This window comes from Triticum aestivum, chromosome 3D (genome assembly GCF_018294505.1).
Source record: "Triticum aestivum cultivar Chinese Spring chromosome 3D, IWGSC CS RefSeq v2.1, whole genome shotgun sequence".
In the NCBI taxonomy this organism is placed as follows: Eukaryota; Viridiplantae; Streptophyta; class Magnoliopsida; order Poales; family Poaceae; genus Triticum; species Triticum aestivum.
In genome coordinates this window covers 596,300,934-596,326,018 of record NC_057802.1, presented here as the reverse complement: position 1 = coordinate 596,326,018, position 25,085 = coordinate 596,300,934, and the positions used below count along the sequence as shown (strand labels likewise).

At 43.1% G+C, this 25,085-nt stretch overlaps 2 protein-coding genes and 1 pseudogene across 2 annotated transcripts; 2 read left to right on the top strand and 1 right to left on the bottom strand.

The window, feature by feature from the left end:
• Window positions 1-1,886: 1,886 nt before the first annotated feature.
• Window positions 1,887-6,460, bottom strand: LOC123076626 (uncharacterized). Its single transcript, XM_044498776.1, has 4 exons — window positions 6,139-6,460; window positions 5,180-5,418; window positions 4,088-4,176; window positions 1,887-2,120 (listed from the first exon to the last, which is right to left on the bottom strand). Exons 1-4 carry the CDS (start codon window positions 6,458-6,460, stop codon window positions 2,003-2,005), a joined length of 768 nt encoding a protein of 255 aa, XP_044354711.1. The 3' UTR covers window positions 1,887-2,002.
• A 172-nt stretch (window positions 6,461-6,632) lies between these two features.
• On the top strand, window positions 6,633-7,094 carry LOC123075775 (UDP-glucose 6-dehydrogenase 2-like; annotated as a pseudogene).
• Window positions 7,095-15,200: 8,106 nt separating this feature from the next.
• On the top strand, window positions 15,201-17,642 carry LOC123076625 (uncharacterized). Its single transcript, XM_044498775.1, has 3 exons — window positions 15,201-15,675; window positions 16,745-16,825; window positions 17,385-17,642. The coding sequence occupies exons 1-3, from the start codon at window positions 15,406-15,408 to the stop codon at window positions 17,640-17,642; spliced, it is 609 nt and encodes a 202-aa protein (XP_044354710.1). The 5' UTR covers window positions 15,201-15,405.
• Window positions 17,643-25,085: the final 7,443 nt, after the last annotated feature.

The following is a 25,085-nucleotide window of genomic DNA, read 5'->3' as shown; positions in this document are numbered from 1 at the left end:
GTCCTTTCGTGGGAAAGAAAAAAGTAGCATGCATGGCAACATTGCATGTTGATAGACATAACAGGAGATAGAAATTAGAAATTAATGTGATACTCCGTAGGAATGTAGGAAAAACTATTCGTAGTTAGTCGGTATGCACGATTCATATTTTGACTGAATTACCAAAATGTACACAAGCGTATCTTAAGTATGTGTATATTTTTATTGGATGAATACCCGGGTATGTGTACATTTTGATTAGGTATAACACCCATACATGAATATTTTCGTTAGGTATAATACTCAACTGCATACTTCAAATATCTATGGATACACAAAATTGAAAGTACTCGATATTTTTTAGGTATGCGCGTACTCATCGTATTTTCCTATAACTACATACCCCGACATGAAATGCATGAGTACATACCCCAAAAATACGTAGGTATTATATCTACTTATTTTTGAAGTACATAGGCGCAAATAATTGTATATGATACCCAATAATTGGTATCGTCTAATAATATGTACCCAACACATAAATATTTTCATTAGGTATACCAACACCCATAAATATTTTCATTAGGTATAATACCCAACAATTGGTATAATACCCACCAACTGGTATATTATCATTAGGTATATTCCGGAATATTATTGTTAGGTATAATACCACGAGTATGTGTGTATTTTTTGTTACATAAAATATTTTAGGTATGTGTATATTTTTATTAAGTATAATACCAACACCAACTTGTACATATTTTAATTAGATACCCATCAACTGGTATCACGGTCTAATAATATGTATACATGGGTATCAGGTATGTGTGTATGAACAAATATTTTTATTACGTAAAAGGAAATTAGGAACACGTACATGTACATGTCTTAAGTTCAAGTAGAAAAAATGATTCAAAATTGAACTTAGATGATCAGATGGTTGCCGAATCTAATTTATTTGAATTGTATGAGTAGAAAGTGTCACTGTAGAAAGAATGCGAGTAAACTAGGAAAAAATCAAACGCTTAATGCTATCTCGTATATATGGAAAGTCTTGCATGGAGTAAATTAGGAAACAAATCAATAATGATGCACGTCACTTACATCCAAATGCTTAACGGATTGACCCAAACAAGGTGCCCAGGCACCTAGGTGTCCCAGTTAATTTACCTATTCGTCACCCAGGGTGACTATTAGCCAGATGGTGCGCCACCGCAAACCAACCAGCCTCCCGTAATCACTTACATGAGACGTAAGATTACCTGCCCACTAGCTAGCTAATGTATTACCTCCCCACTAGCTAACGTAGAAACAGTGCATGAGTTGTAAGATTACCTCACCAATCCCCACCACTCTAGCCAACGTAAGATTACATAGGCATTTTTGCAAAAGTTGAACGTACAGGAAATTCCAATTTTTTGTTTTTTCGGATTGCCAATGTTTTATAATTTGCTGATAATTACATGTAATAAATGGCATAAACAGTACCATCATAGTTCCTTTCCCATGCATCATAGTCATGAACTAATGTAGTGGTAATGCGTGGATTCCTTCCTATATATTATTGCAAAACATTTGTAGTCATAGAAGAACTGCATGCTTGCTTGATAAATTCAGTGTAATACTCCCTCGGTACCACAATACTTGTTGCTGGGGAACTTGTACTTGTTTTCCCTAACGACAAGTATTTCGGTACAGAGGTAGTATACGGCTTTGCCTTTTCTCTACTAGGAGACATATACAACTTGCTCTTTTAAGAAAGATCCAGAACTAAAACAATGCCACTGGTTGCAAAGAAAGGGAAGAGCATACAACAAAGGCGACAATAAGTATAGTCATTGACTGAGAGCATCCACTATATCAGATGACGCTTATAGGTGTACTTATACAATTATACACCTACCAGGTTTAATAGTATATCAAGGGAACTTGGAAAAATGTCTCCACAGGACCACATGATTCAGAATTCGTCAATCAGATAATTTACAGGCGTCAAGCACAGCCTTCATTACTTCTGAGACTACTTTTGATCTGTTGGACGACGAATGAAAAGCAAAACGGTGTTGCATAACAGAACATCATAGGAAACCAGCGCCTTGCACTCACTGTCTTTTTGAGACGACTGCCACCACCAATTCCTAGAAGCACAAGATTAATAGAAATAAATCTGGAGCCCATAAACTGTCTTTGTAAACGATGGGCTATCAATAGCAGACTGGATAATCATTTAATGGACAAGCACACAAATAATCACTAAAATCGTAAATCACCTGAGGAATACACATCTTACAAGTAATTAATCATATTTTAAAAGATAGCTCTGAGAGACATGTAAATAGGTTAAAGATGAACAAGATCAATGCCTTACGGCAATAATAATAATCTGAAGCAAAAAAGATGACATGGACCTTCCCTATGGGATTAATTGTTATGCGGTAAACATAAGTCATGTTTTTTTTGTTTGTTTACAGAATGTGCCAAAAGAGGTGCTAAATATTCAAGCTCCAATATAGAGTAGGAACCCGCAAATCTGATTGCTTATTAGTAATAAATGCAACAAAGCAGGATTCTGGAACAACTACGGTCAGGAACTATTTCAAAACTAACTAGTGAATGAAATTTTGAGCCTGCACCTTCCTTCATCCCAGATTTCTCCCAAAGTGTATCACTGCTGTTGCAGCAATTCCCACTCAGGCATTAACACAAACACCCCGCATGGAAGAAATACCAAGTGCCGAGACAGAAACCATCAGGGATCCCCCCCTCTCCCTCTCCCTCCCGTGATGCTCCCGCGAGCGCCGGGGGGGGGGGGGGAACCCTAGCGCCGCCTCCAGCTCCCCCCTCCTCCTAGGGTCGGGCGGCGGCGCGACGTTGGCTCGGGGCGTGGCGGCGCGGCGGCAGCAGACGGCGGCGGAGACGCGGGCTGTGGGCGGCAGCGTGAAGGGGCTGCAGCAGCAGTGGTGTGCGGTGGGATCCGGCGGCGACGGACGGCCAGATCTGGGCCGAGGCGGCGCGGGCCGAGGGCGGCGCGGGCTGCGGGCGTCCGCTCCTACCGTGGCCGCGGCTGGTGGTGGTGGAGGCGCAGCAGCGGTGGCTGGTGGGCGTGCTAGTAGGGATCCAGGCGTCCCGCCGGCTGGACGACGGCGGCAGCGCAGATGGGCTCCCTGGTGAGTTTTCTTGGTGGTCAGTGGCGGTCCTTAGGGGTCCTCCTCGCTGGTGGCCGGGTCTGCGACGGTGGCTTTGCGCTGTTCTGTGACGGCGGCGTCGACAGACGTCGTATCCTTCTTGAAGGCTCCGTCGCTGTGCTCCCACTCCTCCGTGTGGCTCCGGGTGAAAACTTGATCTTCGGATCGGACGGTGGCGGCTATCCGTGGTCATACCCTTTTGGGAGGCACCGTCCTGGAGTCCTTGCTCCGTCTTTGTCCGTCTCACCCCTCCTCGGTGGCTCCAAGTAGTTCTTCTTGGTTCATCTCTAGTTTGCTTGGTTGTCGTCCGAGTGGTGTGTCAGTGCCCGGCACCTTTGTATCTTGCCTTGGGCGTGTGCTATGTGTCGTGGTGGGTGTGTTTGTATCGGTTCGCTCGGATGTATGTGGTGATGCTTGCTTTATAATATAAAGCGGGGGGCAACCCTTTTTCGGTAAAATACATGCTAAGTCTGCAAGCTCTACCAGAAAGTAGATATTGGACAGATAGAATTTTTGTTTCAGTAAATGTGCCAAATTTTATGTACTTTTATATTTGGGTAGCAACAATGAGCATGATCAGAAAAGAAAAATTGAGAATTCATCACATAATGGATAAGAAATTATTCCTTGGCAACACACAGAAGGTGAGCCAATTTTTTTGCATGTCAATTTTGTACTTTCATTAGTATTTATTGAAGTACATAGTACTTGTATACAGAGCATACAAGATAAAATATCCATTCACCTATTTAGTCAATAAGTGCAAGATCAATTAGGATGGAGAAAAAATTAAAAAATGATTAATACATGACTGCTGGTAAATAGAAACGAACAGTCAAACCATGGTTACAGCTATGATGAACTAGCATAGAATATATGGGCATGTAAACCCAGGAAAGTACATAAACGACTGTGCATACCATGAGAACAAGTTATAGACTCCAATTGCAACAGTTGGCATCTGCTTGGAAATGTAGCTTCCCCTTGCTTCTCCTTCTCGTGGTGATACCTTCAAAAATAATATATGAGACAGTCAACTGAAATTAAAATAAACAACTAGGCATCTGATTAAACAAGTAGGATTTTAATAACAGTTTCACAATTCTTGAAGAAGAAAAGGCAGCATTGATAAAAATTGCATAGAAAAGAGCAATTGCAAATAAAGCAAGCCCGTAGTATGTATGGACGACTAGCAGGCCTTTCTGCGATGAAAAACAGTACTAGACCCCCAAACCTGAAACAAAAATCTGTAGCACAAGCAACTAAAAAAAGAAGATCGCTGGACTCAGGCTCAAGATCACCCCATGCGTCAAGCACATGAAGACAAAGAGAACTAGCTCCCTCACACACAATGATGAGAAAAAGCTAGTAGGAAAAGATGAATGGGTGAATGAACCCCGAACCATTTGTCATGAGTATGTGTTGTAAAAATGCATGGGCAGCCTACTTTGAAAGCAAACAAGACCAGCATTATAAGAATATAATTAATGCATGCTCTTCTTGTTGCCTGCAATATGAAGCCTCCACTTGTTATTTTCATAATACCATCACATAAACAAGATTTTGATTGATCCAACCAAGAACAGAAACTTGAGCTCCTGCAACTGAATCTACCTACATCAGATCATTCACATTGAGTTTAAGTCCATCACAGAATCATAGAATCTAACCCAGTATTAATCCACCATAACAAAAATTGGACTGGTTCAGACAATTCGATGCAAGAAAGAAAAAATTGACGCAATTGGGGATATTCACAATCGAGACTGCTTACAGTAACAAAGATGGGTCACAATTCTCTATGTATTTTAAAAACAGGGTCACATGTCGAGGAAATTGGACCGAAATCAAAATCTCTCTAACCTTGGGAGGCATATGAAATTCAGGTAACTTGGATCTGGAGATAGGGGATCTCGTTGCAGGTGGCTGGTGTGGTACTCACGTACGAGTGGCAATCATTAAGTACTAGCAGCCTGTTGGTGGAGAGTGAGGTGGGGGAGCGATGGCCCTACTCGATTCCTGCTGGAGACGAGGTTGCAGGTGGGCGAGCCGTTCCTCTCCCTCCGCCCGCCGTGTAGCCTACCGTTGACCAGGCCACCAAGTATTGCACGCCGCCAAGGCCACCCACCACGCCGCGAATCCTCCCGCAGCCGAATCAACTCGCCGAAACCGTCGCGATGTTGATCGGAGCAGCCGCTCGCATCCAGCCATGTGGAGGGAGAAGGTTCTCCGAGGAAGATGGGGGCGAGAGCTGTGGGATGTGGGAATTAGGAACGAACCGTCGGTGTAATTTTATTTTGACTGAAAATAAAAATTACGTTGGACAGGCACGGAAGTGTGTACTTTGCTTGCCTTTCGGCAGGCGGAGGAGTAAACTCGGGTGCACATGATGGGTTCGATCTCACGACCTCACGCTAGGTAGCAGGGACGCCAACCACATGAGCTAGCTGTTGATTATGCTCAAATTGCAGCGCCCCAGTTAAAGTAGTTTAGCGACAGGTCTATTTATTTTTCTTAAATATTTTCAACAATTCTTGGAAACAAGTGTGGACGATTTTTCTTAAAATATTTGAATATGAATACGTTTTTAAAATCGTCAATAAATATCAAAAATTCGAACAAAATTTTGAAACCTGAACAAATAGAGTTCTGGTTCGATGGCCGGAGGGGGTGGGTGTAGGTGCTCTGGTGGTGCCTGTTATATACGGATTGACTTTGTCGGGTTCACCGTCGCGTCCTTTTTGCAGAAAAGTCCCTGTAGTTTTTAGGAATCAACCCACACTCAAATAAATAACGTTTGTGTGTTGTGTCCAGTTTTTTTTTGTTTCGTCTGTTCATCTTGGTCTTTCTCGGCATGTTAAACTCCCCTCTCAACGTAGACTCTTAGTTGTAGTCCAACTCTTCATCCCACGTCTCCTCTAATTTCTCTCATAAATATCGGTTTAATACACATCTCCAAGGCACGGATCACCGGCTGCAATAGCGACCGGCTCCCCATCTACGAGACCGGCCTTGACGACGTCGCCAAGCAGTGCCGCGGCCGCGGCCGCAACCTCTTCTTCAGCACCGACGTCGGCGAGGCGGACTTCGTCTCCGTCTCCGTCAACACCCCCCACCAAGAGCCGCGGCCTCGGCACCGGCAAGGCCGCGGGCCGATCCTGACCTACTAGGTGAGCGCATGCATGATCGTCGACATATCCCACTCCAACAAGATCATGGTCGAGAAGTTCACCGTGCCCGTCACCGTCAAGACCGCCAAAGCCATCGAGAAGATCCTCACCCACAACGGCCATGGCGTCCTGAACCAAATCCTGTCCAATCGGGAGGTTCCTCGCTGAGGGCACCGCCGTGAAGGTCCTCAAGGATGTCTACGTGAAGGTCCTCAAGGACGTCCATGGAGGCAGGCCGCAGGTCATCGGCATCAACGACTGCAAGAGCCGCTTCATCTACCGTGTTGTCTCCTCCATGTTCAACACCGTCGCCGTGAAGAAGGTGGCCATGCTAGGTTCGCCTTCAAGAAGGATACCGGTGACACCCGCAAGACACCGGTCATCGACATGTGCCTAGGTCTGCTTGGCGACAAGGCCGTCGTTAGCATCTATGACCCGCAGGTGAGGCGTGACCTCGCCATGAACAAGTTTGACTGGGACCACGCGCACCCTCGCCACCTGCAGCCGGTGGGCCGTGGGCGAGCCCGCCGGGCAGCCCGTCACCGTCACATCGGACGCGTACGAGGCCGTCCGCGATGCGCACGCCGTCTGCATCCTGACCGAGTGGGATGAGTTCAGGAGCCTCGACTGCTGGCGCATGTACAACGTGATGCAGAAGCCGGCTTTCGTCTTCGCCGTCGCAGGATTCATCATCTATGCAATTGGCAAGCCGCTTGACCAAGCCCAGTGGCTCAAGGTCATGCCAGCCGTCGCCTGAGGCGATGCACACTGATAGCCGTGCGTCGACGAGCGTTCTTCTTACTAATTAATAACAACAAAAAGCATCGATGAATTTTAAGAGAAGTCTTATGTTATAAAAACCGAAAATCTCATAGATAGGAGGACTTATCTGTAGAACTTTTCTGTTTCCCCCGTCAAGCAGACAAGACAGAAGCATCCAAAGGAGTTATTAGTACGGAGGAGAGGGCCTAAGCAAAAGCAGGGGGCAGATCAACGAGGTAGTACTTGCACTAATATGTTTCATGCGAGCTTAGTGCATTCTTATTCTATTAGTTAAATTTTAGATTTGTACAGCTATGTTTCATGAGAGAGGACATACTTTTACTTCCTATTCTCTGCTCGATTAGTTCCAAATTACAAGGATACAAGTGTTCAAAAGTTAACTAAGTGAAACACTGAACATGTTAGTTGATGACCTCCGACTAGCAGTTATGTTCTTCTCTCTTCGGGTTGTGTGACATGGATTACTGAATTTTAAAGAATATATATGTTTTAGCATTTTTTATGATGTTTTGTTCAAGCAAAGAAGAAACGTAACTAGGCTAGAATTTTTGAAAGACAATATCCGTATAATATGTCATGCTGTAAATTAATTACTGTATTTATGGCTTTTCATTGTGAGAGTTAGATGACCTGAAACTGTTAAATGAGATGCGTTTAATTTCACCCCACAAAAAAAAGATGCGTTTAATTTCAGTTATCAATCTCTAAAGTTGGATCCCTTGACCAGTCTGCGATTTTGTATATGTTGTGCCACATATCTTATTAAAGATTTACCGTCTTCAGTTCATTAAATCAGTTTTTCTTCTCTCCCACGGATGCTTCATGTCATAAGTAGTTTGCAAGTCATTTTAGTATTCTTGCAGATCTCTGCAATAATGTAGCTGCAACTGGTCGAACATATACTCCTACTAATTTGTTAGCTGCTCTCAAGTAAGGCACTTCTTGAGTTAATCGTTGACGGTCAATATTAAGCATTCAACATTCTAATTATCATTTCGACAGCTCTATGCACTTCCTAAATTAGTGGTCGGCGATCAATATTAAGCAATCTACATTCTAATTGAGCCATATAATGTACTATATTTCTTTATCCTGATGCCACCAAGTAATCTGCTATGCAGCTTCTCTATCATGGTTTCTTTGAAAATGACTAGCCATAAAAAGTAATACAATGTTCATGTTTTCATTTTTCATATAGGACGTCAATCTCTTTGGAGATCACATGACCTATTTGGAGCACAGTTTCATGTCCCTTCAACGCATTCTTGCATCTAAATTATTGGGTTGGCATGAAGTGCGTACATACTAAAAGAATAAGTTACTTCCTTTTAATGTCAGATTTTCTCGAGCTTTATTAATCCTAACTATGATAAATATAAATTCACTCAGTACAAAAATAATAGTCATGAAAAATTCTAGCTCATGCAGTTGCGTGGATTGATGACTAGCTCAACTGCTCTATTGCCACCGCTTGTAACCATGCCATTGGCCTCCCCCGGCTCCTCCTTATCAACTGTGATCTCTGATTTTCAGGTAAAGTCCTCCCATGGTAGCCTCCCATAAAAGCACTTAACCCTATCACGTAGCCGGTTATGCATCCCATCGATTTCTTCCGTTGCAACGCACGGGCACTTTTCCTATATATATATATATATACAGTGGGTTCACCCAGGTGGACATCCAAGGAAAAGCTAAAAAGAAAAGGAACCGCGTTGCAAGAATTCGAACACGTGACCTCGCTAACCCTGAAATTGAAGTCACGCCATTCTAGCCAGCTGAGTCTGCTAGCTGTTGTGAATAAAGCAAAGTTATTTCTTAGTTGTAGACTACAGCCAGACGTGGAGGTTGTGGGCCAGCTGAACATGCAGGTAGCCATAATAAGAATCCTAATTCAACTTAGCTACATGTACAAGTCTGTAGAAAAAGTACCTATGTTTTTGGTTCATTTCGTGCGTACTTCTTACAAGCTACATTGTTTCTCAGCTGCAAAAAAAAAGGTCTTCTCTATTGAGCCGTCAGCAACAAGAATGGGCTTTGCTGGAAGTCATGAAAAAGAAGCGCCAAAAAATAATACTTCGCTAGGGATCGAGCTTATAACTTCCCGTCGAGTATAAGCTGCAACAATCAATTATCATTAGTCCCATATTGCTCCCTTAAACTTATTCGCGTCAATTTATATACGTTTTACCCAAGATCCATGAGACATGGACGTTGGATTTATTGGGACAGAGGGAGAAAATCTACTAGATTATATGTTGGCTAAATTAAACAGAATTTGTGAGGCGTTTGTGGTGGAATTAAAGGAAGAGAAGAGAGAGACCATCGGATTATATGTTGGCTAATTATGATGGGATTCATTAGACACGGGAGAGACTGAGGTGATCCATGATGGAACGAGTGGGGGCTCTCCGATTAAATCTAGACACGCATATTTGAGGGAGAGAGTGGGATTCGTGAGCCCATTGGGAGATTAAATCAGTGCTTCATGCATGCAGTCGACTAATCAACTTGATTCGTGAATCGCATGACCAAAGGGTAGGGTCATGGGGATTCGTGAATAAAGCACGGATTGACTCCGTGGGTTCACCGTCACAATACGTTTCTTGCCGTGAATTTACGCTTTCAGTTTTTTTCACCTATATTATTTTCTATATCCGAGGTGGTACTAATATTACAGTTCGTTTCCTACGTTTGATCATCAAACGATCGTCTGATTCCACCTATCTTTGTATGCACTACCCTAGCCAACGCGATAGACAAGCATTCTTGGTTTGCCATGGCGTGCGAAGCTAAATGTAATGTAGATCCGAACATTTACTCAAATTCCTAACGCAAAAATTATTTTGAAAAAGTGTTTTTTAAAAAGCGAACACTTTCCAAATTTTAGTAGAAAAACTAAAAAGGTTGAACAAAGTTTTGATAAAATGAACATATTTTAAAATCCCAAACATTTTTTGAATTTAGAGAACAAAATTTTGAAATCAAGAAATTTTTTTGAACATGAACATTTTTTAAAGCACGGATTTTTTTAATCTTGAGAACAAATTTGGAAGCGCAGATTTTTTTTAAAGCATGAACATTTTTTTTAATCTTGAGAACAAATTTTGAAACTTAGAACAAATTAGGAAGCGCGAACAATTTCTTAAAGCACACACATTTTTTGAATATTGAGAACAAATTTTGAAACGGAGAACAAATTTGAAAAATCCCGAACAAATTTGGAAGCCCGAACATTTTTTGAAAACGTGAACAAAATAATTGAAGTCTGGTACATTATATTAATTTCGAAAGTTTTGAACTTTTTTGTGTAATGAGAATTTTTTTTGAATTTTGAGAACATTTTTTAAAAAATGAACATTTTATGGAAAGGCAAACAAAATTTGAATATTTTGAAAAAAAAAGAGAAAATGAAATAAGAAACCAAAGAAAGAAAACAAACAGAAAAAAGGAAAAAAGAAGAAAAGAAAAAAGAAACAGAAAGGAATTTGCAAATCTGAAGAACAAAAAGGAAATAGAAAGAGAAGAAAAAGGAATTGAAAATGAAATAAAGAAACAGAAAAACAAAGAAAGAAGAAAAAAAGAGAAAGAAAAAAATAAACAGAAAAAGAAAAAACCGGTTCAAGAACCTTCCGGAAGGTTCCCAAAACCGGTCAGGAACCTTCCAGAAAGTACCAAAAAGGATACTGTAGCGCGTGTACTATCTTGTAGTTGGGCCGGCCCATCATGATCGCTAGGTCGCTCGCCTCTGTGCGTTAGCTCGACATTCTGCCGCAGTGAGCGTCAGGATATTCCGTAAGTATAGGCTAAATGTGTCGTAGGTTGTTCGTAGCTACGTTGCTGGGCCTGGGCCGCAAGTCATGTTTCCAGTTCTCGCGCAAGCCACCAAAAAAAAGGATGCCTGAGGTGAAGATCGAACCTGTAACCTCACCAATAGCCAACAGGGAAAGCATACTGATGTGATGATGCGTGGATATTTTTGTTTGAATAGTCCCACCTCACCAATTTAAACTAATTCTCACCAATTCATATACGTTCTCAAGTTGTCTGGAACATCACCTATATAGCTGGCGGCTAGCTAGGTGCCGGGATACGAGATTAGCATAATATAAACGTTGCCTTGAGAGAATATGGAAGCAGCCAGTGATGTGATAACCATGAATTCATAAATCAAATCTTGGAAAAAGAACAAGTACGTATTGCATTCTCTTTACTAGCTCTTTTTTCTGTAACAAGATTTTCGTCCAACTTAAATCTTCATTATTTTATCTTTACAGTCTTTCTCGTGGCACCTTTTGTTTCAACTTGACCTACAACATATGGGCATGTAATTTATTTCCTCCCGTTGCAAGCATGGGCCCTTTTGCTAGTAATAATAAAGCACGTTATAAAGAACACGCTGCATTTTAAAGTATTCAGCCCGCAATCCTTTTTGCTGCGCTCGGGCGTCGCATCAGACAGTGGCAGCGAGACAGGAGGCACGCACGGAGATGGAGGAGAAAATGAAGAGTCGTCCGGGGGCGAGGAGTTCGCCGGCGTCGACGCCACGGACCATGGCGGCGCAATCTTGCAGGGGGCAACAAGAAGACGAGCAGAGGGGAGCATCGGAGATGGGGGATGCCGGCGACGGGGCAACCGGGAATGCATCGGCGAGGGCAACCGACAGCGGCGGCGCGAACTGAAAGGAGGCGGCCATGGCTTCCTTCAGCGCTGCAGCAGGGAAGAACAGAGAGAGGGTGAGAGGGAAGAACAGAGAGAGAGTGAGAGTGGGACGATGGGGCGCAGAGGGAGGAGGATAACGTGCACGAGATGAGGGTGGCGGCGGTGGAGGACCTCGCCGGCGGCAGCGGCCGGCCTGTGCAGCAGTGCAGGGGGTCGGCCGCGTGCTGCTTCTGTCCTGGCGGCGCTAGGTGAGGTCGAGGGGATCGAAGGAGGGAGGCAGACGAGTGTGAAAGCGATGAGAATCGGGCTAGGGTTCTCTATTGGTGGGGATAAGTGGAGGCCCGGCTGGGCCTTGGGCTGGCTGGGGTTTGCTGGAAAATGTCCCGCAAAGAAAATAATTGGGCCGGTCGATTTTTAAAGAAAAGAAGGGATTTTCCAGTATTGGGAAGGTACAAAATTATGCGAGAGTTGCGAGAGTTGCGTTCTTTGTTCTTGGTTCTTTTATTCTAGGTGGTGTGGGTATTACATTTGTGGCTGAGAAAAAGGGTGGTGAAAAGCTCCCTGTAATTAATTTGGGAATTCGGTCAGCAGATTCCAACGACCGAACTCAACGAAATAATTCCGGTTTTTGTTGTTCGCTAACCGATTGAACAAGAAGTTTCAGTCCTCGGTTTTTCCACTTTGGTTCTTGTTTTTCAGCTTTGGTCTTTGGTTCTCGGTTTTTATGATCATCCTTAGGCACAAGGGAAGGGGGAGGGGATCGAGCTGCGCTAGGGTTCGTCGGGCGTGGGCCGGCTAAAAAGGGTGGCCAGGTAGGCCGGTGTTGGGCCAGGGCAGGCAAATTGTGGTAGGCCATCTTTTGGGTCTACCAAAAATGTTTTCTTATTAACTAATAGTACCATCTCACTAATTTACACAAGATCTCACCAATTTATATATATATCCTCAAAGAGACAATCAACAAGCCTCTTTGGAAATAAACAAAACATAGAGTGAGGTGTGGCTATAATTTGACAATGACATGCCCAGTAAAGAAGGAATGCATGTTGTGTACAGTGTTGAGGTGTGTGTGGCTATAACGTGGCAATAAGAGTGACCCGGTAAAAAAGAATGAAGGTTATGTGGGTTGATGTATGTAGCTATAACGTGACAATAAAAAAGACTGTGTGGCTATATAAAGTGGCTACAAGACTGACCTGATAAAAAAGGAATAAACATTGTTGATGTTTCCTCCCCCATTGATATACAATGCTACTCAAGATGCCCAAGTCGGTAATGTTTTAACTGAAAACCGCAGTTTGCCAAATCTAAAAGACCGACTATACCATGTGCGATTTTTCCCCATTGCAACGCACGGGCCCTTTTGCTAGTTAATTCTATAATCAGGGATAATCCTCCCTTTGTGTAAACAGCCGCCGGTTTGGGTATGGTAACGGTTCGACATACCCACGCCCCCACGATCGGACACGTTCGCTCATGGCAACGGTTCCCCATGTATATAATCCTTGAATCATCAATGAAAGAGACAGTTCGATCAAATCATTCTTTCACACGTTATTAGCACTTGCCTCTGCCCAGAGCACACATAGGCAAATCACGCCGGCGACAGTCGCCGGAAAAGAGAACTAGAAGGGAAGAAAGGAAAGGTAAGAGGATGCCTCGTGGTCTCCTGTCCTTCTTCCTGCGCCTTGTTCGTAGCGGCGGTCGACGTCGACAGGGCCGTCGCCGTCGCCATGGTGTTGGCGGTCTTCGCCGCCACAACCGGAACGCCCGTGATCTTCGCAAGTTCGGAGGCCGCCGGAACGGTTTCCGTCGCCATGGAATCACGTACCGGTACTTGATATTACTGTCAATGTAAATGAATTTGTATATCCAATTGATGGATGTGGTGACAGCATATTTATATGGGTCACTTAAGACGGATATCTATATGGAAGTTCCAGAGGGACTGAAGATTCCGGATCCGAAAGCTAATCGCAACATGTACTGCGTAAAGCTACTGAAGTTGTTATATGGCTTGAGACAGTCGGGTAGAATGTGGTATAACCGATTAAGTGAGTTCCTTCTGAAGTAGGGTTACTCAAACAACAATGATTGCCCATGTGTGTTCATCAAGAAATCCACTGATGGATTTTGTATAATTTCCGTGTATGTTGATGACTTGAACATCATTGGGACTACACGAGAAATACATGAGTCGTGTAATCATTTGAAGACGGAATTTGAGATGAAAGATTTGGATAAAACCAAATTTTGTCTTGGTTTGCAGCTTGAACATTTTTCTTCAGGAATACTTGTTCACCAGTCTGCTTATATCCAAAAGATATTGGAAAAGTTCAATATGGATAAAGCATATCCGTCAAAAACACCTATGGTCGTCAGATCTCTTGATAGAGATAAAGACCAATTTAGACCTAAGGATGATGATGAAGAGGTATTAGGACCTTAGTTTCCTTACCTCGGTGCTATTGGAGCACTAATGTATCTAGCGAACTACACCAGGCCTGACATAGCATTTGCAGTTAATTTACTAGCTACAACGCATCACCTATGAAAAGGCATTGGGTTGGTGTGAAGAATATTTTCAGATATCCTCAGGGCACCAAAGATCTTGGTTTATTCTATCAGAAAATCAAGAGAGAACCATGGTGGGGTATTGCGATGCTGGATACTTATCAGATCCCCATGATGCCAGATCGCAGACTGGTTTTGTCTTCTTAGACGGAGGTACGGCCTTCTCTTGGAAGTCAACAAAGCAAACCTTAGTGGCAACGTCCACCATTCATTCTGAGATAATTGCTTTGTTCGAAGCATCAAGGGAATGTGTATGGCTTCACAGAATGATGAACTTTGTCCAAAGTTCAAGCGGGATTGGTTCTTTGAAATCACCCACCATTATCTATGAAGATAATGCTGCTTGTATTGCACAAATGCAAACGGGTTATATTAAGAGCAATATTACAAAGCATATTATTGAACTTAAGGTAAACAGCGGCTTGTGTGTTGTGCTCAAAGCACAAAACTGTATCATCCTTGTACTGCAATACCGCAACCCATCCTTAATCAGGTCAGGAGCTAAACCAGTAATCAATTCATCCCTTTGAGCACTAAAAATGTTACAATATCAGTGAGTACGATACTGCAACAATCGTTTCTGCTCCGGTGCTCCCCCCTGGGCTGAACGCGAGGGGGAGAAACACAAGGACGGCTGAGATCTGTCAAAAACGATTCGTGAAGAGGGGCACGATCGTCTTTTTATGCCCGTGGAGAGCGCGCGTACAGCCCTGTACAAGCCCGCACCGGCCCGATTACTTTTGTACACTGGGGGTATACATGTATTGTACGTGGGCGATTCGTTTTCCCTTGTCACGTGCGGCGGTCGTGGGCGTGGGCGGCGGCGGTCGTGGGCTAGCCACGCGGCGCACGAAAACTTCCAAAAACGTCACATCTTATAAAGAGGGAGGGGAACCACCACCGGCCGCATCGCCCCCACCATTTCCCCCCAAATCGGCTCACTCCCTCTCTCCTTGCCGCATCGTCTCCCCCTCGTCTCCATCGCCCCGCCACTGCACCTACTCGCTCAACCCCACCGCCTCCCTCTCTCCGGTGGGTTCTCTTAGGCTTCGATGGCGCAAGGTGGTGGCGCTGCCGCCACTGCGCACGGAGTTGCGGTCGAGGCCGCGAACACCGCGGCAGATGCCGTCCAAGAAGTGGCCGCCGTCGGCGGTGCAGGAGATGCTGCACCCGCAGTCGCTGGATCGGTCGCTGCGGCGGCGGATCTGGTGGAGCAGGGGGTGGTGGGCTCGGACTCCGTCGTGCCGGACCTGCTGGTGACGGCGTCTGGCGGCGCACTGGATGCAGGTGCGGAGGCGAGCGACAAGCAGGCGGTGGATGTGGTAATCCTTCTCGTTCCCCTCCTCTCTTAGTTGTAGTTGTTAAGCAGAAGATTTAGTAGATAGGGTTTTTTATTGTAGATTTGTGATTGAATGCGGCACCCCCTTCTGCTTGTTAGGGTTTTTTGATTGAATGGGGAACCCCATTTGAGAGTTAGGGTTTTTTGTAGTTGATTCGTGGTTGAATGCTAGAGAGATCATAATGAGAGTTAGGTTTTTTATATTAGAATCTGGATTGCCTCATGTGCTCAGATTTTGTTCTATGCTGTATATGTTGTTAGATTTGTTTTGCATATTCCCTCAGTGGGCCACGGCAGGGGCTGAGCCGCCACCCAGTGTATCTATTAAAGTTGATATTGTACAAATGAGGTTAAAATCCTACTTTGTTCATTTGATGTCTATCAATTAATTGTTGAAATGAACACAGTACGTTTAACTAGTGCACAATTTCAAAATAGTTAGGAGCTTCACTTCATTATCCATAAACTAAAATTGTAGGTAGGTTTTATTTTTGATCTGTAGGATTGCTGTACTTATAAAGTAAACCATAAGTAGATTTGCTAGACATGCAACTATGCCAGATGACCAGGTCATATTAAATTTATGTTGCATAACTCCATGAATGAATGTCATATGAAATAGTTTCACACCTAGCACCAAAAATTGCACTAAGATTTCCTTTCCTGAAGCTCATGGCATTACAATATACTATCCAATATAAGGTTCAGATTATAGGGCAGCTGATGCACCACTATGTACATTACATGAGCCAGATGAAGTAAATGCAATTACTTGTTGTCAACCAATGTACTACCTCCATTAATTGGCAGACCTGAGCACTCACAAAATTATTGTTGGTGCCCAGTCTGGCATTATAGTTTGAAGGACCACAGTCAGCATGATCTAAAATTTTAGTTTGACCAAGCTATCATTGTAGAATGCTTGACCTTTGGATAATTTTAGGTCAAAGTAACATTTTAGGTTATTAGAAGCACATTGCAGATTGCTTGACCTTTGCATACTATGTTATATGTAGTTAGTAGTATAATTGAATTAATTACTTATATTGCAGAATGAGGAAGCTGCTGGCAACAAGAGGAAGCTGGACATCGCTGGGTTCGACGACCCGTCTGATTCTGACGACGACGAGGAGGTAACCCCAAGTTGTTTTTGGTCTGTTTATTAATCTGTGTGAGATGTTGTTTGTTGATGATGCCCTATATGAATGCCTCTAAATTGGAATGTTATATAGTTTATTCATTGATATCATAAAGTTGTGTTGTTTGGTCATTAATTAGCTCTAAATGGCATATTTGTGGTCTTTGATCATGAAACCATATCTGAATGCACATAAATGGAAATATTGTGTTGTTTGTCCATTGAATTATTCTAAAATGGAAAGTTTTGTTGTACTTTCAATTAATTCCTCTGAAAGTTGTGTTGTTTGTGCATTAATTAGCTGTAAATGGGATATGTGTGATGTTTTTTCATGAAACCATATATGAATGCATATAAATGGAACTATTCTGTTGTTTGTCCATTAAATTCTTCTAAATGGAACTATTCTGTTGTTTGTGCATTAATTAGCTGTAAATGGGCTATTATGTTTGTTTGTTCATTAACGGGCAAGTAAATGGCAATTATTTGATGTTTGTTAATTACATTACTCTAAATGGGAAGTATGTATTTATGCAAATCATTTGTATGTGCAGTACAACTCTGGAGATGAGGTGGAAGAGTGGAACCACAAGTCCTTCATTGAGCATGAAGCCAACAAGATCAGGGAGAAGGGGAAGGCGGCGTACTACAAGTGGGGCAAGTTCAGGTGCCCATACTGCACCACTAAGCCAATTCCCAAGGATGGGCTGTATGAGCACCTTATGTCGCATGCACGCGATGTAGACGAGTGGGACGACGTGAAGATCAGGGCAGAGCATGCAGCCCTCCTAAAGGCTATGGGTCCCATCTAGTCACCCTCTGTGAAGCTGGTAGTGGTACTCATCATCAATATAGTTGATGATGTTTAACTTTTGCGCTAGTATGGTTGTGAACTGTGAATCTGGAAGGTGGAAGTGTTTGTGAACTGTTAAGTAGTATGGCAGACTCTTAAGTAGTATGGCAGACTCTTAAGTATGGCAGAGACTTAATTAATCTAGTATGTCTCTGAAGTATATCAACTGTCTAGATGCAGGTCAGCTATGCTTTGTTGCAGTGTTTATATTCTGATGCTGCAATGATCACAGTAGGTGCTTCAATGTTGCTTGACTGATGAGACATGCTGCATACAGTGGGCATGTGCTTGGTAATGGTGTGTGCAAAGAACAAGCCTTATCTACATAGGATAGATAGTAAAAAACATTGACTTGAGGTTTTCATAAGTTAGCATGATCGAATCTTCCATTACAAATATATTATTAAATTTAGAAAATGTTGAAAATCATTTTTTGTCAATGTTCTTAAGTTAGCATGATTGAATATTCCATTTCAAATATATTATAAAAATTGGAAAATGTTGAAAATCCTTTTTTGTCAATGTTCATAAGTGAGCATGATTGAATATTCCATTTCAAATATATTTTTAAAATGAGAAAATGTTGAAAATCCTTTTTTGTCAATGTTCATAAGTGAGCATGATTGAATATTCCATTTCAAATATGTTTTTAAAATTAGAAAATGTTGAAAATCTTTTTTGTCAATGTTCATAAGTTAGCGTGATTGAAACTTCCATTTGAGATATATTATAAGAATTAGAAAATTTTGAAAATCTTTTTTGTCAATGTTCATAAGTTAGCAAGATTGAATCTTCCATTTCTAATATATTTTAAAAAGTGGAAATTTTGGAGGTGGTCGATAAAATCACCGCCTTCTGGAGGGACCATTTGGTCAAACTTACATGGTGATTTTTTGTAGTTAGTCTATAGGGCAGTATAAATTCAAAAAAAAATAAAACTAATATAAAAACTTGGAAACCAAGCTTTGTTTGTGCAAGAGATCATGTGTGCCCAAATTGAGGTGATTTGGAGGTGGTCGAAAAAATCACCGCATTCCGGAGGGGCCATTTGGTCTAACTTAAGCCAGTTTTTGAGCATAGGTGATTTTTTCCACCACCTCCAAATCACTCAAATTTTCTTGTACTTGGTGACCCACATGTGCCAAACATGGCTATGAAAGAAAAATTTGAAAATATATATTTTACAATGCCCCCTTGAGGTATAGACCGATGTTTTGACCAGTCAGTCTAGAGGGCATTATAAATTAATAAAAAATTCAAAAAAAGTAAAACCTTGGAAAACTAGCTTTGTTTGTGCAAGAGATCATGTGTGCCAAAATTGAGGTGATTTGGAGGTGGTCGAACCATAATTAAAAGGTCATACCATATCTTGGGTATGGCATCGTTGGGAGGTACTTACAAGGGGAGAATTGAAGATATGTTGTTGGGGTGGAGTGATGTGGCATTGAACGGGTGACTCTATCGCAATGTCTCGAGTGGATGGCGACTGTGCCGTCTCATGATGCTTAGCCTACATACAATCGCCGACATAAGGTTGCCACAAATTGAAGATGTTTGTATCATAGAATACGTAGGTCCTTAATATATACAATCGGTGCGAGATACTTACAGGGGGAGAAAAATTGAAGACATGTTGTCGGGGTGGCCGTGAGATCGGACGGGCTTCTAACATATGTCCTTCCAAACGGACCTTCTCCAGCATGGCCTTATAATCCATGTCCGACCGCTCCTGTAGCAGCTTGCTGTCCATATCCGAACGTGCCTGCAACACATAGGCATCCATCCTGACTCGCTCTGTCTGTATAATACTGTCCACAAGCTTCCGGTCCTTCTGCAACATTTGATGCATTTCCTTGTAGCCAAGGAAAAACTTTTTTTCCATGTCCTCACAGTCCCGCTTATACTTCTCTTCAATCTCAAGACGCATCTTCACCATATTACGGGAAAACTCCTCACGCTCCTCCTTTATCATCCTGTCCACGTATGAACGTTCTTTTTTGAGTTTCTTTTCTACCTCAGCGCGATCCTTTTGCACCTTCAAGTCGATCTCCCGGCGCGCTTCATGCAAAGACTTGTCGTACTCCGCACGCTTGTTATGCGCCTCTGAGACCATGGTCCCTACAACAACACATATACCCATAGTATGAAAACTGTATCCACAACCTCATCCGACTAATTCCTAACAATACCACCGAGAAAATATATTCATAACCAGTTCGTACGAACAACTACTACAAACTATCAATCAAAAAGCTCTTGCATGACATCATGTACTCCAATTACACCAGAACTACCCAACTATGGCAAAGGCTGTATTTTCTAATCTCTTCGGAAATGACTTCTTGGTCGAATCAATGGAAAAAATAATCAGCACTGCTATCGAAGATGGGAGGAGCTGTGGAGGAGACCTTTTTAATCCGGCGTCGGAGTGGTCGCTTGAGAAGCGATGGCGCGATCCCGGCGATGGCTATGTGAGGAGAAACAAGGTAGATGGGGGTGGTTAGGATAGGGTTGATATGCGGTAGAATGGGAAGGTATATATCCGTGATTGTAGGGTTAATTAGTTATTTTGAAGTAATGCGCTTCGATGCAAGTTTTTTTAACGAGCACGATCTTTTGGGGGCTTCCAAAACATGTGCACTGACTGCGGGTCCAACCACATATCACAGAAGCCCGAGCCAGAAACTTATTGTTCTCTAAAAAAGGAAGAGCAATAAATTCCTTCCAAGAATTTCCAGAAATAATTGTCAACCCATTTTCGTTGGTAATTACGTGATATGTTTGGCGCAATTAGTGGCTAACTGGTTTTTTTTTGAGGAATAGTGGCTACTTGGTTTGATACATGCCAAACGTTACGTTCAGATTAGTTCCATTATTTCGTTCATTTTTTACCCAAAAAATCTATACAAAGTGTTAATTGGACAATGTGAACAATGTGGCATGTACCTGAACCCTAACCCCCCCCCCCCAACACAAAACCGTAAAAACATTCAAAATTTTGCCCCACATGGAAACCATTATGCATGCATTCTCTATGGGGTCATGGGATGCCATGAAGAAAGTTTGGGATTATACACGCAAGTACGATCTCTGACACGCGCATTTCCGGCCTAGCATGTCAACACCCCGAAAGCCCCCTTGAGGTATAGACCGATGTTTTGACCAGTCAGTCTAGAAAACTAGCTTTGTTTGTGCAAGAGATCATGTGTGCCAAAACTGAGGTGATTTGGAGGTGGTAGAAAAAACATCGCATTCCGGAGGGGCCATTTGGTCTAACTTAAGCCAGTTTTTGAACATACGTGATTTTTTCCACCACCTCCAAATCACCCAAATTTTCTTGTACATGGTGACCCACATGTGCCAAACATGGCTATGAATTTTTTTTTTGGAAAAATAATACTTTACAATGCCCCCTTGAGGTATAGACCGATGTTTTGACCAGTCAGTCTAGAGGACATATTTTGTTTCAAATTTGTGTGCAAAATTAGACATTTGACATATGCAAAAAATTGAATACAAATTTAAAAATTTACTTTGGGTATCCTCACATGGTGGAAATGTTTGGTCCAAATATTTTTAATATTTTTAAATTTTAAATTTAATTTATAATTTGAAAATTTAACGATTCAAACTTGTTTGCAAAATTTGACATGTGACATATGCAAAAAATAGACATGTGACATATGCAAAAAAATTAAATAAATAATAAAAATGCCAGCCTACACCAATAGCATTTATATGAAACCCCACGGCCTGCATACGACTAGTAACCCATTGGGCCAGGATGCAGGCCCGCGGTGAATGTATATAAGTTGCCGGTAGGCCCAACGGGGCAGAGAGAGACTGGTTAGGCAATGAGCTGCCTGCTTTAGATAGAAACTTGAGATGATTAGCTCAGGTGGGTTTATAAACCGGTGCGAGCTCCTCTCCGTTGGCGAGGTGGGACTAAACTCCCACCACCCCGAGATAGTGCCTGCCACGGCTTTGATTTGGGCCTAATTTGGGTGGGCCGTTCCAGGCCGGCCTCACACGCGGTTATCAGCTGGAGAGGGGAAAAATTCCCCATTTCATCTGGCAGATACGAACCCTAGGTCTTTGCTTCTGTTCCCCATTCACTCCGTGTGCTCAAATCTCACATCTGGCGTCGCCGGCGATGGGGGACAAGAAGGGAAGGAGGTCGCGGTCGGCAAGTGATTGCCGCCGCGCTCAAGAAAAGTGGGAGGAGGCAGTTGGGAAGTTCTGTCAGGGCGATCTGGAGAAGAGGGCGAATGTGGAGGAGATCTGCAGCTGGTTTCCCAGCTTGCAGATGTTCATCGACCACGGTAGGGGTCTCATCAAAGTGCTTACGGGCAATGAGAAGAAATCGTTGTTTGGTCCTGCTCGAGGAGTTGTTCCAGTCCAGGTTTTCCTCTGGGCTATGAACGAAGCGGAGAACTCCCCGGATCCGCGTCAGCGTGCGAGGTGGTACATGTACCGCTCCCGCCGCCGCGCCCCTCCTATTCCAGTGCCAGATCTTGTCGGAGTGTTGCTCGCGGTGCCTGCTCCGGTTGATCAGTCCAATGTTCACTCTGACAGTGATGTGGAGCAAAGAAAGGATGACAGTGATAGTGAAGATGTGGAGCATAGCGAGGATGAGAGTGATAGCGAAGATGTGGAGCAGAGCAAGGATGAGAGCGGGGAAGAGGAGGTTGTTCTGCTGCTGGACGACAGTGCTGGAGAGGAGGAGCAGGATGATGTTGTCCAGGAGCAGCCGGCGGACGTGCAGATTGTGGGTCCAGGGATCCCGCAGCTCGGAGACAGGACCATGCCGATTGAAGCGGAGACCTACATCCGTATGGGCATTCGTCACTCAGAGCGCATCAGCAAGTTGAAGGACAAGAAAACAGAGTGATGGCATGTCAGTGTCTTCAGTTAGTCTATCTGTGTGAGTCAGTTTGGACCCGTTTGATAGCATACTATGTTCTAAGTTCTTTGAGAATACTTCAGTATTTGAGATTATGTTAGTTTTATTTACAGTGAGCTGTTTGGTTGCCCCTAATAAATGTGATTTTAGTACTGCAGTATTGGGAAAACTATAGTTATTTCTCTGCATGAAAAATGTAGCCCCTAATAGGATTGTTGATTGATCTATTTTGCAGACAAAGGAGCCACAAAAAAGGTGCTGGAGGTGGGGGCAAGACTGCTAGAGCGAGTAGCAAGTGAAGTGTACATAGCGAAGCAGGGGTGGAGAATCAACGTGGCAAGACTGGAAGGATAAAAAAGAAGACTCTACTTCCTGCTGAAGATGTGGCCTTTACTTTGTTGCGATGTTTTAGTAGTTGTTGCTGTTATTTTGCGGTGCTCATGAACTTTGTAAGCCTAGGATGATGGGTTAGGCAGACTGCAGGCCATGCTGGCTTTTGGTTATATAGGTTTATGCTGGCTTGAAGTGGAAACAGAGCATTATTAATGATATATGGATCAGCCAGTTCTTCAACTCTAAGGTTGCGTTAATTTGGTTCTAGATTCAAATACATAGCTTAACCCTGCAAGGTTAGCGATAAAACCCTAGAACAGTGCCCCGACATGACGCAACGTGTATTGTGTCCGAATTCGTGCACACCTTGCCTGGGGGACCACATTGGCCATGCCCACATGCTCCGAAAAAGTTGGGGTCATCTCATGCATGCCTCCACATGAACCATGTACAAGTCGGACCATTCGGGTTTGCCGGAGGGCAAGTTTGAAAGAGGTTTTCCTTGCCGGTCCCACCAAATGATCCCAAACTTTATGCACACCCTACCATGACCATGGCATGCATGTGGGAGCAGAATTCATACACCACGGCCTCATTTTTGTTGAAATCCCATTAATAGCCATGTGTATTACATGTAAGTGAGCATGTGTAAAATTTATTAGGTGATTTGAAGGTCAAAACATTAACTTGTCATATATGCAAAAAAATGTGTATTGAATGCAAGTGAGCATGTGTATAATTTAGTGTGTGATTTGAAGATCAAAACACATGGCAATATGCCAAAAAAAGTGCCCACCTACCAGAGCAGGAGAATTCATACACCACGGCCTGCATACGACTAGGAACCCAGCCGTTCATGGGCCAGGATGCAGGCCCGTGGTGCAGAATATCTCTGCTGCTAGTAGGCCCCACGGGGCAGAGGGGCCGAGAGTTAGGCAATGTACTGCCTGCATATGATAGGAGCTTGGGAGGGGAGTCGCAGCCGGGTATATAAACCGGTGCGGCGCTCTCTCGCTTGGCGAGGTGGGACTAAACTCCCACCACCCCACGGCTGTGCGCTGCGCTGTGCCTTGCGCAGCTCTGCCTTGGGCCCAATTCGGGCGGGCTAGCCCAGGGCAGCCTTACCCGCGCACTGATCTGTTTTATATTCTCTTTGTTTTTCACTTCTTAACTCCAAAATTTATTTTCTTGTTTATATTTCTAATATTTAAAATCAAATCTCTTTTTTCTATATTATTTCTAACAATGTTTACTAAAATTAAAAAAATATGCCAAATTTTGTTGTGTTTTATTTCATTTGTTCGTTCTCGTTTTTATATTGATAATATTTACGAAATATAAACTAAAATGGTGTGTTTTATTTCAATTCTTCATTCTAATATTTCTTATCTTTATTATATTTGAAATGTTTTTAGTTTGTAAAACAAAATGTTCTCTTTTATTTCACTTCTTCATTCTAATATTTGCTCTCTTCTTTATATTTGAAATATTTTCAAAATGTAAGATAATATGTTATCTTTTATTTCACTTCTTCATTCTAATAGATCTTATCTTTTTTACATTTGAATTGTTTTTTAAAATCCTAGTAAATGCATCGAGTGTCGGAAATCGATGAGAATTGGCATGCATGATGTCCATGGTCATCCCGTTGTGTGAAAAAAATTGGGGCCATTTGGTTGAGTCCAGAAAAACAACGTCCTTCGGGCTCCCCCTACGGCAGACCCGAATGATGGTGATTGCACATGTGCTATGTGCTGGCCTGCATGAAATGACACCAAACTTTGGCACCATGTGAGGATGCCCAATGTAGGCCCCCATGCAACATCTGAGCCATTCCTGACACCGAACGAACATTGCGTCACGTCCGGGCAGCGTTTCGGGTTCTTTTCGCCGGCAAAATCCTAGTAAATGCATCGAGTGTCGGAAATCGATGAGAATTGGCATGCATGATGTCCATGGTCATCCCATTGCGTGAAAAAATTTGGGGCCATTTGGTTGAGTCCAGAAAAACAACGTCCTTCGGGCTCCCCCTACGGCAGACCCGAATGATGGTGATTGCACATGTGCTATGTGCTGGCCTGCATGAAATGACACCAAACTTTGGCACCATGTGAGGATGCCCAATGTAGGCCCCCATGCAACATCTGAGCCATTCCTGACACCGAA